The 20618-nt window shown below is 39.5% G+C and overlaps 2 protein-coding genes across 14 annotated transcripts in view; one reads left to right on the forward strand and one right to left on the reverse strand.

Moving 5' to 3' along the window:
* eys (eyes shut homolog) overlaps positions 1–20618 on the reverse strand; it is a 201395-nt gene that overhangs the window by 132913 nt on the left and 47864 nt on the right. For all 5 annotated transcript variants that reach the window (XM_077612551.1, XM_077612553.1, XM_077612552.1 and 2 more), the window contains one exon: positions 20193–20284. The gene's annotated coding sequence lies outside the window, so the exon portion shown is untranslated. The remainder of the gene's footprint in view (positions 1–20192; positions 20285–20618) is intronic.
* The window catches only part of adgrb3 (adhesion G protein-coupled receptor B3), a 94320-nt gene that overhangs the window by 1442 nt on the left and 72260 nt on the right, over positions 1–20618 (forward strand). For all 9 annotated transcript variants that reach the window (XM_077612560.1, XM_077612562.1, XM_077612555.1 and 6 more), the window contains exon 2: positions 420–1188. In XM_077612560.1, the coding sequence (XP_077468686.1) occupies positions 435–1188 (754 nt within the window). In that variant the 5' untranslated portion in view covers positions 420–434. The remainder of the gene's footprint in view (positions 1–419; positions 1189–20618) is intronic.

Below are 20618 nucleotides of genomic sequence, written 5' to 3' on the forward strand. Positions count from 1 at the left end.
TGAGACAATTTGCATTGGCAAATAGGTTGCAAAGGGTTACTTTACAATCACAGAGACGTTAAAGAGCCCTATTTTGTGTTGCAACAACTTTAACCTTAAATGAGACTTTTGTCTGCATCATCTCTATGTTTTTTTACCATGTCACGCCAACAAACGCACGCAAACTAGAAATAAATAAATAAATAATGGCCGTAGTAACCACAAGGTGGCAATGTTTGCACAAAGTACAGTATTGCATATTGAGGCATGGGAAGATGGGGTGCAAAAAAACATGCAGCTGTGGTGGATGTGGCAGATTTTTTTCTTCTTTGTAATGATTTTATTCTTACCGTTTGAATGACGCGAAGGACGCCAATCCCATGATTTGAGCTATCAACCATGCCGATCATTGGCTAATTCTCCTCATCTCTGCTTTGCAGGCCAAATGACATAGGATGAAGGCTGTTCGAAACCTGTTGATTTATATATTTTCCACCTATCTTCTGGTTATGTTTGGATTAACTGGTGCCCAAGATTATTGGTGTTCCACTCTGGTCAAGGGGGTTATCTACGGATCCTATTCTGTGACTGAAATGTTCCCCAAGAACTACACGAACTGTACGTGGACACTGGAGAACCCCGACCCGACCAAATACAGCATCTACCTGAAGCTATACAAACAAGACCTAAGCTGCTCAGAGTATTCTCTGCTCTCCTATCAGTTTGATCACTACTCTCACGAAAAGATTAACGACTTACTCAAGGTTAACCAGTCGATAGTGTACCTGTGCGACTCCAAGAATATTTATGTCTTTTTGCTCTACGACAAGAATTTTGTTCAGCTGCGGAGGGTTTTCCCCTCCGATTCGAACGGATTGATGCCGCCGAAGCTGGAAGAAGAGGAAAAGTCCATTGTGGAGTTCCTGGTATTGAATAAGGCCAGTCCCAGCCAGTTTGGCTGTCAGGTACTTTGTACGTGGCTGGAAAACTGCCTGAAATTAGAGAAGGGCACGGTGGAGACGTGTGGCATCGTCTACACCAAATGCACGTGCCCCCAGCATTTAGGAGACGGAGAATCCGAGAGCATGCTCATGCTCAACAATGTGGTTTTACCGCTCAACGCCCAAACGGAGGGCTGCTTGTCGCCTCAACTGCACGCAGGCCAGGTCTGCAATCTGAGCGCCGAAGTCAAGCGGCCTCCTAAAGAAGGTGAGTATGCTGCTGTGGCGTCCTTCTCCTGAGCTGATACTCCAATAATTTGAGGAATTTCAAGGCTTCGATAAGATCATTGATATTGTGCACGAAAATCACTCCCCTTTTCTGCCCTATTCTCCTGCATGTCTCGAGCGTGATGGCCCATGAAACAAAGAGCACACATACAATAGAGCTTTAATTAGAGGGTTGCTGCCTCGCTAATTGCACGCAAGGCTTGGAGTTGTAATCTATTACAGAAGAGCCTATGACGTCAAAGGCTTGGGGGAACGTGTGTTGCTCAAAAGCTTTCGGATGCAAGGCATCAAATGATTGGTTTTGCCGTGTGTGTAAAAGTTTTTCTTTGGCTTTTTTTGGATGACCCAGAGGTTATAAGGTTAGCATCCTTCACTCATATAGGGATTGTCTAAAGATTTAAATTCATACTATGCTTTTATGTCTGTGTGCGTGTGTGTGTTTTGGTCTTGACAATGGCTTTTAATAGAACCATGTAGTATTTTGTACATAATAGAGACTCGTCAGTTGTGAGGGGAGTGTATTTTGGTAGTTATTTTTCTCCCCACACTTGTGTGACAAGTGAGATTGCAAAAAGCAAGACTGACTGGCTTTCGGCTTATCCGGAAGGGTCACAGTCAATCCGCATGATGCAAGATGTGAGCAAATTAGCCTCACGTCATTCATTTTAAGTTAAGGTGCCAACATTTAGGTCATATTCCATCACAACAGAATTGACAACTCTTTGACTTTAAAGGGTCTACTGTCTCTCTGTGGGGTTGACAAGACTTAATCAATTTAAACTAAATAAAAAAACTGAATACTACCGAGTCTCATTTGCATCATAATTTTGACATGACATTGAAACTGTTTTTGTTGAACACCATTACTAATTTATAGTCTGGAATTAAATTAAGACAATAACACTAAGGTTTTTAGCGATTTCACTGTACTACTGCTGTAGAGCAATGCAACATATTACATTGACTTTTAACTGCAAAAGCTTCTGCTTCTGATAAGGTCATGATAGAACATGAAGCTTCTTGAGCAGGCTGTGTTGACACAGCTGATGGTCATAAAAAAAAAGCTAGTGTTGCGTGAGGCTTGCGATGATGTGACAAAAAGCAGTGACCTTCATCACCAAAGTCACGGATGAACCTTTGGATTAGAGAGGGAAATAATGCTGGAAGATGAGTATTCCCTTCTGAATTTGAAGTAATGGTTGCTACAATCACTCCCTAGAGACCAACAATCGGAAGAATAAGCTATCATGCAGCAGTCGTTTTAGCTGTTTCGAAGGCGCTGCTGCCACATGCTTCAATATGGTAAATCGGCCCATAATAAGAAGGCTTGTGTCCTTGTCATTGCTTTTGCAACCCAGGTTCGGTCTACATCTTCTTTAAAGCCGCATTTCCACCAAGTGGTTCAGTTCACTTGGCATTCACTGGATTGTGGTTTGAATTCATAAAGCCTAAGGCTGAATGCAGATGAAGTGCATGATGTCTTTGACAAATCAATAGGGACCTCCTCACTGTCTAGCTCCCCACTTTGGATATGCTGCAAGAGCCTTTGGGAATGCTATGGAAATTGTGCACAGTAGTTTCAAAAACATATGTTACCATTATGCCAATATGGAGACATGTTGGAGGAGCCAACCCTCAGCTCCAGAAAATGAAACCAGCTGGTGCCTTGACATCATTACTCTCTCTCGTACAGGTACGTAGAGAGACATTTTGGGGGGACAATTGTGTATATGCATATAAACATACACAGTGGTGCTTGGATTTAAGACTATTATTCATTCGGTGACAGCATTGATGACTTAAATCATGAGAAATGTCTTCATTCAAATTGTACAAGACACAATCACATTGATTGACATCATGACAATTTACGTTAAAGTTTAAGACTTGCCGCTGTGCGGAAAATGTAACCTAAAAACATGACCCTGACCGCAATCATTGTATTCTAAAAATCCAAAAATATGGAATGAAAGATCATGTGAGAGAGAAATGTGTATTTTCCTTATATAAATTAGAATTTCTTTTTAACCTGACTTTGAAGTCACGACTCGGCTATGCAACACAAAACGAGACCGGCCCGCTAATTGAAGTGAAAAAAACAGCAGGGAACAAAGTACTGTAATAACAATCAATTCGGCGAGGTATTAAGTGGTAGTTTTTTTTAGTTATTGTTTTTATTGGTTCCTATCTTACCTATAAACAGCACACTCACCTTTGTAAGTGCTTTGTTAGTAGCACTTAAGCTTTGGCCGCAAAAAACTGAGGTGTTACCCTACCAGTAAGAGCCCAGCAAACGTTGTGTAAACTTTACAGGGGTTCCCAATAGCACAATCACTTACTCCATTCACTTTCTTGGAAGCCATATTGAGGTCTAACATAAAGCTGAAATATGTGATATGAGCAAATTTACCCTTTGTAGAGGAAAACGACCAGTAACCATTCTCTGCGGATGTCAAAAACTAAATGTCAAATATGTGTCCGATTTATTTTTGTATAGCCTTCTATTTCATTTCATTTTTTTTCTGCTGCCAACTGTGTATACTTTTAGAAGTTGCACATCCATATTTCCTAACTGAAGGTGTAGAGACCCTGGTCCTTAATTCCAAATAAGGGCAAACCTATTTTCTTCTTGCAAAACAGATGCAAAGGAACATCGATGTAAAATACGCAAGTCAGTTTGGCCAACTCATAACTGCTAATTAAATAAAACAGATAATTAAAAAGGGATCATTCACACTGAGTCAAAGCATAAAACAACGATGACTCACTTGTCACTAAAATTTCAGTGCAGATTGTGAGTGTCACTCATCTTGTGTCTTCAAGAAATTGCAATATAACTCATAAATGATGCTGGCCACTGAAGGCGGCAAGTGGCAATATCATTTAAGGCTCCCTCTCATTAAATCAAGATAGCATTACGCCTTTTGGCACAGGAAAAGTCTCTTTTCCAGAATAACATTTGACATTTTTCAGCATGTTAATATCAGCTTAAAAGCATAGCTTACTCCCCCCTCTCAGAAGATTTTCCGCTAGCATCTATTTATAGTGTTGGTTGATGGGAGGTTTGAATAAATCCGTTTTCATCTGGATAACGGGGAGATCAACACACTGGGTTTTAAAAGAGCACTGTCTCTCCTCCTGGCGTCGTAGTGACAGCGTGTCTCCGATCAAGAAACAAGCATTACAAACACTCGACATGGGCTCTTTTTGATACAATCACTGGTTTTTGATCTTCTAAACTTCCTGTCGAAGCGGAGTCCTTCCGAGCCTATCAGAAGGCAAGCCGGGCTGGGGGTCACGCTTACGAAACGCCCCCGCAGTGGAGCTTGCGCGTGTTACGTACGGTGTAGACCGTTTTAAAGGTTACATTTCGTACTTATTGAAGGCGATTATACAGACAAAAGACAGAGCTCACTTGATGCTCTGCTGCTTTGGAAACCAAACTGACACTTTGTAAACTCCAAAGACTTCGTGACTCATTAATGCTGCTTTCTTTTCATGGCAGTCACTGTTTCATGCATAAAAGTAGCAAAAGCAGGTGGCAAAGGGCTCCATTGGCACGAGCTGCGATTTAATTTTCTTTTCTTCTCCCCTGTTTGTGTGTGGGCATACGCATGTGTGTATGCGAACGCATGTTTTATCTTCCTACAACACTCACGTAACTCGCTTCTCCCTATAGGTGTGTGTTTTGTCAGAGTTGGGTTGTTTGGGTGACTTGCCCAGGCTGCTTTTAGTTAAATGTGACTTTTGATTCAATAGAAAAGAGGAGGAAAGGACAGGGAATGTCTGTTATTGCAGACATTGTGTTTTGATTTTAGTCCATGAAAATGGAGCATTCATTATTTAAACATGTTGCCATGATTTTGAAGTTTTTAACGGAACTTAAAAGCCTCCCGCGATTGGGGTGAACATTGGAACTTTTGTAATTTACTGAATATAAAAATTGTGTCTGCACTAAGATTAACCCCAGTTGAAAACTCCGTTGTGATTTAAGTGGGGTTGGGTGGGGGGTTTTGTGATGGCTTTCAGCATATTCTGGGACATCTATTTTTTGGGGCTGTGTGTGAAAATATCTGGCGTGGTACATTTTGTTCACATCCTGATTACGGTGGAAAGCTAAAAAGTGTGTGAATATCCCTTTTGTCATGGCTGGATTAAAAAAAAAAATAGTGAGTTTTTTACGACCACATGAACTATCTTGAATAGAGGGTCCTTTTATTGATGCACCATGTTTACCTCAACATCCTCTTTTTTATATAGAATTCTATTAATTCTAATGAAAAGGCACTCTTGGTTAGGATAAAAGCTTAGTATTGATTTCATTCCTATTCCTTTAATTCTCTTCGAGCAGCGTGGTATCTTTCGCAACCTGCTAATGTTGTATCGTCAAAAAGATATCCTTCCTTTTGTTGCTCTACCGACTCTTTTCCCCTCAGCTATGGTCGACTGTCTCATTATCTGTGCTGTTTCGTCGTCATTGGAGGATCAGGGTCGATATGTCTCGCTGCTTCGGGGTGGGAAGTGTATTCTTGTTTGTTTTCCAATGGGCTGCTAATGAAGCTTCAAATAGTTGTGTTGTGCTTGTGATGTTTGTGGCCCTGCTTGCAAAATGAAATTGAAGGATTTTCCCTAGGTATTAAGATTTAGAAAGTATTTACAGCCATGTAAGTTTGTGTGTGAGAGCATGTACTAGTACTTATCGTGGAGAGCATATGGCTTTTTTTCCCTGTGATGTTTGCAGGCTCATCCTGTGTACTAAAATAAAAGAGAATGGCACGGGGCTATAATTTGCCCGAAAATGCACGGTGCTACCAAAAAGTGGGTCTCGTAAGTACATTAGATATTCAAATGAATATTTAATGAGTCTACAAGGAGGCCTCCCAACCCAGTATTAGTTGAAGAATTAGGTTACAAACATAAATTGCACGGACCTTAAAGGCTTCATGCAACTCAACTAAAACATCTCATTCACGTTGAATGTCACAGCCTTAATTTAGCGGTACACGGTCGATTGGTCGCCGGTCTTTTGGTCACCGATCTTTTGGTCGCCGGTCTTTTGGTCGCCCGGAAGGTAAGTGATAATTACCATTTAAATCGTTGCTCAAATTCCCTAAATAAAAACTGTGAATTACTATTTAGTCATACTTAATGCCCTATTAATTATTAGGCTAAAGAAAAGCTCCAAATTTCCCGGACTTTTATTGTTTTTTGTTGGAGAACTTGTTAAGACCCTGACTGACGTCCCTTCCTAAGGGGACAACTCATGTACATACAAACTCAGTGAAACTGCTCATGGCCATTGTTGGCTTTTATTAATGCGTAGACCGGTCTCAAACCGGTCCTCAAAGGGCGGCAGCGGGTGCAGGTTTTCATTCCAACCCAACAAGTGGACACCTTTTGCAAGTGTAATCAGTTGATTGCAGCCAGGTGCTACTTATTTTAGAAGACCCTGATTGGTTAAAATGTCGACACTGGATCGGTTGAAACAAAAACCAGGACCCAGTGCGGGCCTTTGCGGAATCGGTTTGAGACACCTGCTGTAAATATTTCTAGTTGTACACGTGCATTTACTTCAATTGAACCGTCTGCTTCGTGGGAAAAAAAAAAGATGTCGATGAGATTTTGTCGGTGAACGAAAAGCGGAGCAAGGGTGCCGTCACCCGCCGCAGTGGTGAGCACCGTCACAGCTTAGCCCCGCTGCCTCACATAGAGCCGCCTTTTATTCACTTTGGATCTCAGTCAAGTCGCTCAGTAGTCACACCGCATTATGGTCAGTCCCATTGTTCTGTACACTTGGAGGCCATTTTAGTTCCAATTCATTGAAGGAGAGGCCTCAACCCGACAGCCCTAAATCTGTTGGTTTAACCTTATATACACACTTTTTTTGGTAGAAAAGTTCACTTTTTGTTACAATCCTTGTAAAAATCCCAATTGCATGGCCTTAGAGTCAACTAATACCATTTCACATGGTATGCCTTCTTCATGGCACATTTGTACCTGGCTTTTATTGCTGCGACCTCAGTGTTCCTTCATCTCAACCTTCCCATTTCTGCTGAGATGAACAGAAAGTTGTCAGTGAAAGGCACGGTCAGCTCAAGTAAGTCCAATCGACTGTAGCGCAATGAAAAGCCAATGTGACAGCGCAAAGACTTCTCTGTGCAATAATTGGACAATCATAAACTACATCAGGTACAATCAATGCAAGAGAGTGATGCACCAAAAGCAGGTTCTAACATGTACTAAACAAAAGGAGCAAAATAAATAAATAAATGAATAAATTTAAAACACCCCCATCTTGGCATGATGGGTCAGGATTTGTAACTACATTGCACCACCCATTGCTAAATACTAAATCTGTGATTATCACACAGGGTCAAAACGAGGCAACACGTGTTAAAACCTGATTGCTGACTTGTGCTGTGATTTAGCAGGATTGGAAACATGCAAATGACCTTCATTATTAATTGAACTGTAGGTGTCATTTGGAATTCAACTGGTCAATAGATCAAGAACTTAACCTGACAACTCCCACAAGAAAAAGTGAAAAATGTCCCAAGAAAAACGGTGAAGAACTACACTGCATCACATTTAGACCTATTTCTAATGATTTGCCACTTTCGTGTAATCAAAAATAAGAAACCAACGTAATACAACAACAACTTTAGCTTAGTCAGTCAAAAATGGTTGCTGGGCAACATAAACATGCAAACTTCACACAGTAAAGAACAGAAGCTGAGAATGAACCCTTGATCTAAAAACTGTGTATCAGTTGGTTGCTTTATTTTATTTTTCACCATATTGTCTGGGTCATTCTCCGATATCCTTTTTATATCTATATTTTATTATACATTTATGAGCATGAATTACATCATTACACAAAGCATATGCTTGTGTTGCAAAGCTATCTGATGCTTGTATTCATATTTGTTTGGTACGCAAGTGCATATTTTCAATGCAACTATGTTTTATCCTTGAGGGCAAAGGGAAAAATATGAAGCACGTCAGCCATCACCTAATCTGTTTTCAAGGAGATGACTGTGCGACTTACCATTCCATTATTCATATAATTTATGAGTCTCAGCAGTTATATGGCCTATTATAATGTCATATTACAAGAGGAATCTGAGTAAAGTCTCGAATAATGAGCCCTATAAGATGAATCAGGCACACATGATGTCCTCAAGACAACCCCTTACAAAGGCAAGGACCTGATAACAGATTTGTGTAGTTTAGCAATTCGCCTTAACTAGTTCGAAGTACTTTAAAGTGATTGGAGGTAAATTGTCAACAATTGCCGAGTATATTCTACAATAATCTCAGAATACATATCTTTAGAGCAGTGGTCCCAACCACCGGGCCGAGGTCACATTTCAAACGCGGCAAATACAAGGTGCCACCAACGCTTAAGTACAGAGATCAGGAGCTAATGGTGCACTGCACCTCAGGGTTGCCGATTAACAAGACAGTTTCCAGCCCGATATATAAATATTACCAGCTCAGTTGGGCAGGCACCTGCCCAATCTGTCCACACCGCTGTGCATGATCTCTTCATTCAACTTTTACGGCTGTGCACTTGCTGAATCAGAAACTTTTACGTAGCAAGCGTGTGGCAATTTTAATGGCCCTCCGTCTGTGCTAGGGATAAAGGCCTCTTCAGACAAGCGGTAGTAGTGTGCTGCTTCCAGCATGGAAAGCCATTTATTGTGTAAGTGGGAGGCGCCATTTCAAAAATGTGTTTTGAGGTTTCCCAAGTTTTGAGAGACTCGAAAAGTGGCTCTCACACCTCCACATCCTCACCCAAACTAGCCAACCCTTATCAGAGGTGTTATAATTCGACCTCTCCCCAGAAAAAAGAAACGTTGTGGATTTCTTCAGCATCAATGAAACATTTTTTTTTTTTTTTGGGACTACAGCAACAATTTCACAAACTAAAAGCCAAGAAGTTTCAGCCAGTATATGAATTGATTATAGAATATGTATGCACTCGTCGTTTTTTGGTCACATCATGGCAATCTGCAAGTTTACTTCCACTACAGAAAGACTCAGCAATGAAGACCACCAACAGATTTGGTCCCAATCTATTCAAACTGATCAATATTGTGACAGAATAGTTGGCAAAGTTCAACTGATTTCAACATGGGGAAATCATCTGTGTTCTAGCACTGATTTAAGCATTTCCAAAAGAAGTGGAGGCTATTCCAAAATCACTTAAGCCTATCTGAAAACAATCCTAAAATAAACAGAGTATTTTATCTGCAGACAGCGCTGTCAGAGGAGTGCCAATGTTTGTTGAATAACAAGAGGGCTTTCGAAATATAATATACTTATTCGTTTATCTACCGTACTGCTTATACTCTCAAGGGCCGCGGGGTGTTGGAGCATACCCCAGCTGATGCTGGGCAGGAAAGAGGTGAACTAGCAAATTGCAAGACACAGACAACCATTCACGCTCACTTTCACAACTATGCACAATGCATTTTTTTATTTAACTAGCATGCATTTTTGTTTTTATCGGGAGATGTGGGAGGAAACTGGAGTAGCAGAGAAAATCCACAGAGGGGAGAAAATTCAAGCTCCAAACAGGAAGGACGAAGCCCAGGAATGAAACCTTGATCTCAATACGAGATGAGATGCGAAACAGTCAGCCAATGTATCGCTTGATATGTTCAACCTCGAAAATTATATTCATTCAGTAGTGAAGCAAAGCATTTCAGAATAATGTGTTTGTGCTATAAATTTCCTTTTGGTTGATACTCTTTGACAAGGTAACATTGTAGTTCATTGTGTTTTGTACTTTCTGTAGCGATTATTGTACAAGAATATCACTTGTTAAGACAGTTCAATGAAAAGACCATGTTGTCCTCCATTCCATGGCCACAATGGCCTAATGCCACATTTCCATTTGTAATTGCACATCTTGCTCCGACATCACAGTGTTCAGACTATTTTGCAATTTATGAGTTAACGATAAGTGGACTTCATGAATCAAAGCAAAGCCCCTGTTGCGTCCACTGACTTCAAAAAGGCTTCTATATGAATACAAACAAAAGTAATGAGTCTCAGCAGATGATGAAGACTGTCTTATCCTCTTATTATACAAATGGGATTTGTTTATTTCCATCATATGCATAATTCACCAAAAGAAAATAACCCAGCTCTACCACAATAGAGAGAATACATTGAACCTGTTTCCAATCCATTCAGCAATAAAACTAAGTTCAGGTTTGGAACCAAAATGCAGGAGGCTCATCATTACCATGTAAACAATTCAACAATTGTTTTAGTAAGAAATAGATTGACAAAGCAAACTATTACAGAGTGAGCTCTGGTACGGTTTATCCTTCAAAGAAAGCATGCAAAACCTTCACATTAGCCTGTTATGGTTTTGCCCTGCATTTCTGCAAAGCCGAGTTATTCGTGTTGTATGAACACTGCCATGACAATCTCTTGTCAATTATTAAAAGGGGGGAAAAACTTTATTTTTTACATAGGGCAATTTAACGCCACCCACCCCTCATCTAGCCGTTGTTCCTGGGTTCCGAAGATGTTAATGCAAATGACGTTCTACTTTCAGCCTCTAAGTTGCATGCTCCTTTCCAAGCCAGTTGGTTTTGGCCTGTCGGTGTATGGCTATTTCTACCCGCAGTGACGAGGAATTTGCATAAACATCCACCCACAAACCCGAGCAAATGAGTCTGTCACTCAAAGACATTGTGGGGAAGTGGAGGAGAAATCCAATCCTTTCTCAAGGGGCTTCTAAAACCGCAGTCACTGGCATCTCCTCTGTGGAGGATGGCAAGTGTCTTAACATTATGGATGACCGTAATAGATGCTGCCTTCATTTGTGTTCTTTGGAACATTAATTTACTTATTATTTCATTGATGTGTTTTTTGTAACCTAACCTTCCTCCTAGATATAAAGTATATATACTATACCAGGGGTGGGCAAACTTTTTAACTAGCGGGCCAGAATGGATACTAAAATTTGACAGAGGGGCCGGGCCAAGAGCATTTGGACACGCAATGTAATTTATCAAACCTGCGGATTGAAATGTAAGAAAAAAGACAATAGGAGGTGAACATTTATTTTCAAATTTACTTTCAACATTTAGAAGATATTATTTGACGAAAGAAAGCAGTCTTTAAATTGAGTGATGAGCGGCATGTTAATTAAGCTACTGTACTGGCACTCAGTGTCCACTTTTCTTTTCTTTGATCCGCTCATTTTTACCGAAGGGGGAAAATGTCAGCTGGAAACTTACACTCCAACAAAGGTCTAGACTAGTGCGCCATCTATCGGGGAAACGAGAGTATTGCAGGGGAAAGGGAAATGAATGAGGTCATTGATTTTTACTATAATTCGGACAACATCGGCGGGCCGGATTAAAAAGCCCTAACGGGCCGTATATGGCCCGCGGGCCGTAGTTTGCCCATTCCTGTACTATACGGAGGCAATTTACTCGAGTCATTTTTAAAACTAGCTATGTCTGATGTTAGTAGATTGTTTTCTTTTTCAAGGTGTGTTTGGCAGCCTGGCAGGTTATTTGACATGGGCTTATGAGAGTTGCTGTCATTTTTAAGATCCCTTTTCCTCCTTCACCCCTGAGCTTATGACGATGAGCACCTACTGGACTGTCTGTGCTTTGGTGCGGGTCTTGAAGGTGCAAGGCCAGCGCAAAAAACTAAAATGAAGCGAGGTATCCAGAGGCATATGATTTTTTTCCCTCCTGGGTTGTAGTTGGATCTAGGCCACAAATAGAAACTAGTGATAGTGCTTATCTTCTGCCTGCCTGTGCCAGATATTGTTTCCACTTATTTTTATTGTTTTACCTCCAAAATAGTGCACCCTCCCATATAGTCATTGTGTGGACGTTCTAGTTATATATGGTACCTATGCTTATTTTCAATTACTGGAGTTGATTGTCTTACTATAATTTCCAATTAGTGCATAACGTGTTTTCTGCGCGAGTTGTCATGATATTGGTTGGTCTCATTAAAAAAGTCAGGAGTGATAGTCTCGTGCACTGCAAAGCTTGCGTACAACTCGTTTTTCTTTTTAAAAAGGAGTCTGCATGAATTCCAGTAAATTGACTTGTCTTAATCAAGTCATATATCATAAGGGGAATGCAGCAATACAAGAGTTTTAGGAAGTGTTTAGACATTTAAATTGCCATATTACCAATTACCATATCTTACACATCCCTCTGTGTTCATCTTTAGCAGACTGAAATGATGACAAAGGGTGCTGACGCTTTGTCATCAACATACTAGGTCAGTCATCTCTATCTGAGACAGATGATAGCTGTTACACTGACCGTCCATCTGTTTGTGTGGACTTTGTTTTGATCTGGCTCCTCTGACTAGAGGGGGGAAGTGTGATCTAGCCGAGAGAACATTAATTACCTTTGCGCCATTTCACATTACGGTACAATGTAATGGGTTAAAAAAAAACCTAATCTAACCACTGACAGAATGACAAAACAATCCAACAAATTTCAGATGCAGCACGTCGACTTATTTGTTCTTTTAGAAAAAAAAATCCACGGTTAGGATATTATCGTATACTCGGAGCTCTAAATACATGAGCAGCAATATGGATGACTGGTTAGCACGACATCTCAGTTCTAAGATGATTTGTATTTGTCTTTGGGGAGATGAAACTCACTTGAACAATATTTCACCATGTTGGTTAACATGCTATTAAAATTAATGGCGAGTACAATTTTTGCTTTAACCCTGGTTAACTTCTTTTTATGCTTGGGTGAGTTCATGTTAAATTGATATATAAACCCTCTCTGTTGAGCTAATGAAGCTGTTCTGATAGTAACAGAGAAATGGTTGTAATATTTAGTTTGGTCAATTAATGTGGGCATCTATATATATAGCATATCAAATAATTCAAAAGCATTGTCTTAATCCTTTCTGTTGTAACTGTTGCAAGAGAGCCACTTTGAATTACAATATACTGCATAAGATTGGACACAGGAGTCTTTTATTAGCAATGGGCTGAAAAGCCAGTGTTCTTAGCCTCCTAAAGCCAGCCAAACGTGGAAAGTGTATGCCGCAGTCTACCTCTTTAAGTCAGTTTTCAGTCTCTCCACTAAAAATCAATACAAAACACGGCTGTCACATTTGCTGCATTGCTAAACTGCCAATAATGCTGCAGACTTCAAAATCATTTGTCAGAGTTCTGCACCACAATTACATAGAGATTTTGTGCATAGCGATGGCTTACCATTCATCTCGAGCAGGCCTGTAGCACACTGCTTCAGTGAACATGCCTACACACTGCTGAGAGAATGCTGCAGCAACCGGTACAGATGGCTTAACAATAGCCAAACATACCATTAGTAACTGATCACTTGCAGTGAGAAGGCAATCAGTGTTAATGTTTGATACACTATCTGGTGTTGTCCTCAAGTTCAATTTGGCTTGATGAATTTTTGATGATTTTGCTCCAAACATTTGCTGTAGCTGCATGCATTATATCGTTGTTAGGTGCTAAATTTCAGCCTACTGCCCGTAACGCGCAGCAAAAAGCTCCAGCAACCTCGCACCTTCTTGCTGCATGTACAATTCTAATGCATGTAAATCAAGTATTGAACCAAGGTTCAGTGAGGAGACTGCTTGTCCTGCCTTATAAAAAGCTCCGTTTGCATTCTGTTTAAACAATGTTATGTTTGTCACTTTTTAGAGTCGTTTGCATTTTTTTTTCCACACATTACATGTTTCACATTCTACAATGTAAAGTTGGCTTGATCTTTTCATGTTATATGGGAAACGTCTTTCTTGCTGTACAATGAATGACCAACTGTGTTCCCTAATGTGTTGGATCTACAATGTACATCCCTTAACTATACTATATACTCCCTTAGAGTAATTTATCAATGGACACGAACCAGAACACACGCAACCAACCCACCCAATAATATCTATTTTGCTAGGCAGTCTAAATGCAAACAAGTGTGATTCTATGAAAAGAAGGGTATTGGATCAGCGGAGCTTTCAGAGTAGGGGAAACTAGTTTTTCCAGTAGAAAGCGTGGCCTGGGCTGGCAAAAAAAAAATACTTGCAACGGAAGAGCCCTTATTTGTATTACAGTAGTTTTTAGTCTTATCCTTCGATTTCTGGATCTATTCCCTCCCCATTTGCTGTCGCCTTTGTAAGAGTAGTCATATTGAGATCCTACTACATTAGGTAATATGTATATTTAATTTTGTTTTAATTATACTTTTGTATCACTATTCCCGCATTTCTTTCATCTCACTATACAATAACAGCACAATATGTACACCCACAATATGAGCGCACTAAACTACCATTATTATTATTAGCATTATCATTATCAAGATTATCAATATTATCAGTATTATCATTATTAATAAAACATCAACATCCAAGCTGCATTTCCTTTTGTTGTTTATCTCTACCAAATTGATCCCGAGTTGTAAGTTTTTTAATTAACATTGAAGAGTGCAAGTCTTTGCAGTAAACTCTGAATTTGATTTGATTGTATCGAGTGATACTTTTGCACAACACCTAATCATTACATCAAGTGCTTCTCTCTTTGACTCTGTTAGAAGGTCTACAGCCTGCAGCCCTTCTACACAGTAATATGCCATTTTTTATTCATCAGGTATGTGTGATCCTTAAGCACAGTGAGATCCTCCACTCATTTTTTTTTCTTTCTCAAGGCCATTTTGGCAAAGTATCAACTCAGCAGTGTCCATGGCTTGGCTGTTGTAAAGTTGTCTCAACAGTTACTCAAGTGCAATAATAGCAGTTTTAGTCTCTGAGGGGAGGTGACAATTTCGAGCAAGTAGGTGAAAGAAGAAATATGAAGGAAATGTGAGAGATAACTTTGTCACTTGGCAGAGGGAATGGAAACATTGTGGGAGGAAAACAATGAGCTTATTTAGCCACTGCTCTTTTTTTGGTATCCAAAAATGCTCAATTGCCATTTTATGTTGAATTCGCTTATGATAAGCTAGAGACCCATTCAAAAAGTCTAATAACACAAAGTTGTATAAATTTTCAATTGCCTGTATAATTCTCCCCCTCCATTAATACAACAAATAGTCAGCATACTATAAAGTCATGCATTTTGCGCATATTTGGATATTTGTATAACATTCTCAATCTGATGTGAAGCAGTGGGAGCAGCAACATTGCTTTATTTATTTTTTTAACGAAATTGGCACATTTTGAAGGACACATTTTGAATAAAATCACACCTACAATTTTAAATTTTCATGTTTTGAATATCTTTTGGAAAAGGTTATCATTTAGCATTTACAAAACAGGTACTAAATGAATAATTCATCTGAGATTTTACAGTTTTTATGGAAACATGGATAGAAATCTTAAAAAAATTATCATTTGCCATGTATCTTGGTTTGCATTTTGAAAGTGATGAATTGAAATAACATTTTTTGTATTAATTACATTGAAGATTGCAGTCATTTACACATGCACCACATTTCAATGTGATAAGTTTAATGAGTATATTAATTATAATATTGCTTGCAGCCAATTCGGTGTGTGGCCAGCCCAACCTCCTGTTTACTGTCAGATGGGATAGGTACAGGCACCCCCGTGACTCTCAAAAGGATGAGCGCCATAAATTATGTATGAATGAAAGGCTTAACTGAAACAACCTTGCTTTTTGCTTGAAAAATGACAACAGTTTTACGTTAGTTGAGTGTTATTCAGCTTGTGAGGTCCCAGTTTAACTGTTTCCTGTACAATATTGTATCACAGGGTATTTTGACTTTAGCAAGTGTGGATGTTTCCTGCCTGGATATTAATTTTGAAGCGGACCATCATGCTCATTATTTTAAGGAAAGTGCAGAGTCAGTCACCTGTCGTAGTAAATGCTTTTTACCGCAGTAGTCAACTCACATATATCTGTGGCTACGTGTCACTTTACATCACGACTGTGGAATTCCTTCCCAAATGCGTTAAGTTATTGAAAAAAAAAGTGTGGGTTCATAATATTTGGTGAATATAATAAATGTAGTTCACCTCGCTTTGTTGATGCAATTAGAATGATCAGTGCCGCTTCAATAAATGATGTTAAATTCTAAATTGTGTGTTTTGATGGCGCTGCATATTAAGAGTGAAAACAAAACAAATAAACGCACTAAATTGCCAGTGAACAAATGCCTGCATGCACTTTTTAGCCCAAGGCCACACTTGTCCACAGTGGAAATCACGGAACACTGTTTTATTGTGTGCGAGTGCGTGTGTGTGTGCATGTGTGTCCCCAAGCCAAGAACCGAGTATTTGGATGTCTGGCTAGCGTTTTATTTGTGCACGTCCTACAATTGTCCCTCATTTTTTTTCTCTTTCTTCCCTTTTTTATTTTTAATGACATCCTATAAAAAGAAAAACTTTGATTTATCAGGATGGCAGATTTTTTAGACATTAAGTGAGAAAACAGAGAATTGATTGTGGAGAAAATATTGATTCTTGTCCCATCTTGCAGACTGTCAGGTGTGTAACTCCAACACTGACTGGTTCTAAAACATGCAGGATTTGTTGCCTTTCAGACTAAAACAGCTATTTTAGACCAAATCTGAAGCAACTATAGTCTGCAATGTGCTGCAAAAAAAATTATGTGCCAAGTTTGTGTGACGGTCCTTCAAATTCTGAGGTAGGGCGAAACCTGTCCGACAGGTTCAAATGATTCCTTCTTTTGGACTTAAATGAGAGCAAGCTGTTCTCTTTTAATTATTCAATATGTGGGGCTAGCGAGAAAAAAAAGAGCTACCCATTAGATAATTTGTTGGCTTTGGCAGAGTAAACACCCACACAAATCTGTCAACGACTTAGTGTGTATGGACTGTATGTGATGTGAATGTATGCATTTTTCTAAGTAGATTACTTGTGATGTGACGCGGGGTAATGAACATTTTGAAATCAAGAATTGCAGATGCAAAGTGTTTTTTTTTTATTATGTTTACTCAAACACCTTTATAACACCACTCCATTGGTGACTGTAGTCATCCTAATCCATTTCAATTCCACATCATTCTCCTATTCATTATTTAAACCCTTAGAAGACAAAGTATATGTGATTATTTTTTACTTCAACACACGTTCTGGTTTCAGCTAATAGCTGTCATAAAGCAACGCACAAAATGTTGCTACTTGACTAACAATGCTTTGCTGAGGTTTATTTACTAGTACTATATTCTTCACCTTGATATTATCAACGCCTGACTGTTCGGATAGTGTACAGTTGATGCTTTGTCTAATATAATGCTCCTCTCCACTCTTTTCAGCTGTCACTCATTGTAGTTTGCAGGCTCATGAATGATGCACGTTCAAGTCAATAAAGAAGTGTATCATTTTTCAAGGCTCCCAGGAGGGCCACGTCGTCAACATGCATGTCACTGTCATGTGACTATTTTTAACTCTCAGTATGTATCATGAGATCCGACACACAGATAAAGAATGTGAATAAATCACTTGAACAAGACCAGAATATAAATACAAATAGTACTATGTTTTTTAGCTAATGCCATTACTTAAAAAAAGACAAAGGTATTGCTCTGAATTTGACCGGTTGAGAGACATTCCTCTTGGATTATGTTATGTTAAATCACAGAGTAAGCACTTATTAAAATTGTATGTACATGAAAACACTGCCTTGTTATTATTATTAATATAGATACAAATGTTGTGGGCAGGATGGAGTGACCTCCCTTCATTGCAGCACTTTCACACTGTTTGTGGAATGGGTTCTGGCAGCCACACCACACACTATTTGTATTTATATTGGGAGGCACACTGCATAGCTTTACCTACTGCCTGAAATTGTGTGTTATAGCACCTTATTTCTTGATGACAAAAGCTTAACCTCTATTTCTTGTGGCCTATTTCGCAATGTGACATGTTAGAAAGTGAAAGGGGGTTCCACCCATTCTTCTCAGATGCCATGACGCCATTCGTTCAAACAAAACCAAAATATCAATCAACTACCATCCCTATGTACACAAGACTGCCACATTTGGATGTTGCTTAGACGTGACGTGAAGTGGCAAAAAAGGCAAGAAAAAGGTTAGCGAGCCAGATGGAATAAAATCGCAGAACATGCCAACCCGACCCCTTCCCAGGACACCCCTTAGCACGTCATATTTGGATATTTCCATAAACAAGTCCTATTATTAGCGTGTCCTGCAGCCCTTGTGACATCATTCTGACTGCCTCCATGTCTTGGCTTTGCCCATTACACTTTGACTGACTCACCAGTGGACTGTGCCTCCGAGCTGGCAATGGGCTGACACTCTCTTCCAGCTCATTACCAGGAAGGCCAGTGCATGGAGCGAATGCACCTCCTAGTATAGTTAGAGGTTTGCACCTGGGGTTCTACATTAGAATAGATGGCATTTACCTGAAGAAAGTCAAGCCACAGATAATGAACTAGATAGTTACATGTTGCGCGGCTGTTAAATGGTCATAGTATAGCTGCGTGCGTGAGATGCAAATCCAGACTGTGTGTATCTACCACCCCCCCTCCAATCTGCTTCTTGCAGCTCAGTGGTTCTGTCAGATGCTCACAAGAGCAAGAATATTTATACAAAAACAGCAGCAAAAGATTTCTCCCAAAAATACGCAAGCGATTCCTCATGTTTATACATCAGTCAAGAACAACATACAGCAATCTGCCCTATCCGTTAAACTGAAGGAATTTGCCGGGTTTCTAAAATGGATCATTTTGCCCAAATATCCCAGCATCCTCTCCTAACATTTTATCCGGTGTAGATCTGGAACACTCAATGCAAAGTTGTTAACAAAAGGATTTGGGTCACGGTGATGCATGCCGTTTGATTTAGTATGCAAGCTTGTTCCGTGTTTAGTACTGCAAAAACATCTCATTTTTAATCTCCACGGGAAAACAAAAGCATAATATATGAGCATTTTCCTCTAATGTATCACAATTCGAATTTTGTTCTGGTTTAGTGGCAGATTCTAAATGGGCTTCGTGGCAAAGATTTGATAATTGCGCATGTTTTCCACCCATTGCCTCACATTTATATGGCTCACATATTCAATAAATTCAAATGCTGCACTCCACTACATTTAATAAGTTGAAGAGGCAATCTCCATCATTAGTGGATTGTTTTGAGCTAAGGCATAAGGTCACCTTTGATGCGTTCATGGTCCGTGGAAGCTCTTTGGCTAAGGAGACTTAATTATGGATGGGCTGGAATGAACATTTATCATATTTCAAGTCCAATATTATGACATATTTTTTCGAGCATTAATTTAGATTAATGGCATTGGGAGGGCTGTAGATATGGGCTGTGTAATCCGTAACAGCTCTTCCCTCTTCTAGCATATACACAGTAGGAAAATGTCATGTTATTCAAGTGATGTTAAACCAAGGTTGAACTAGTCTCCGATTATCTTCACCTTGATTTTTCTAAGAACACATGCAGAGGCTTGAGGTACATGTATTGAAATCATTTCGAAATAAGCTTTTCTAATGGACACATTCACTAAATTGTGAATATGAAGGTTGAAGTATGCACCAGTGAGACACAAAAAAATTCCAGCATTATTCCAATGTATTTTGCATCCCGGCTATGTGTCAGGCAGTGGGCCCAGCTACACAGAGGTGGGGGCTAATGTCATGCGAGTTCAGCAGCACATGAATATAAAATGGTCAAGAATCATACATGTGTGGACAATTGCATATGGATGCTTGCTACCTGGTTTTTTTTGGTACATTCACTGCAGCTTGGCATGTAACGAACCACGTTGATGTTTTGAACATTCAAATTCATAATACATGCATTCATTTTCCGTAAATGCTTATCCTTACCTCCTTAGTTGATTCCGTACAATGTGTGGGCATAAAACTGAAAATGTTCCCGTAATCTTTTTAGCGCCTTCTTGCAATTGAATCAACATTGTGGGTAACCTCAAACTTTCGCTATATCTACTGCTGTAAAGAATTGTAAGAAATTGACTTACCAAAATAACAGCAGCTGCAAGTCCAAAGGCATCCAGAAGATGGTACATTATTTTCATGTGGATGTAATCACTATCTCTGACTCTTTGAATACCTGTGAAAGAAATGAATTTGAAATATTCAGTATCGAATGGTAGCCATTTTTTTACCGTGCAGCCGGTGCAGTGAAGTATTAAATCATGTAAATACAGTTGTTGACGGATATATGGTAGATAAGTTACATATGGAAACAGACGAGCGCAAGGGAAAAATGGATAAATATGAAAAAACAACATAGGTGATGTGTACATGCGGATTAGTTACCATATGGGTGAGGCAGCGGAATGGGGGTTGAGTATATGTTGGCCAGAAAAAAGGGACCATGAGGGAGCAATTCAGCAAAAAAAGAATGATCTAGGGATGGATGCAGTTCATGCTTTTAACCATGT

The sequence above is a fragment of the Stigmatopora argus genome, chromosome 11, assembly GCF_051989625.1.
Source record: "Stigmatopora argus isolate UIUO_Sarg chromosome 11, RoL_Sarg_1.0, whole genome shotgun sequence".
NCBI lineage: Eukaryota > Metazoa > Chordata > Actinopteri > Syngnathiformes > Syngnathidae > Stigmatopora > Stigmatopora argus.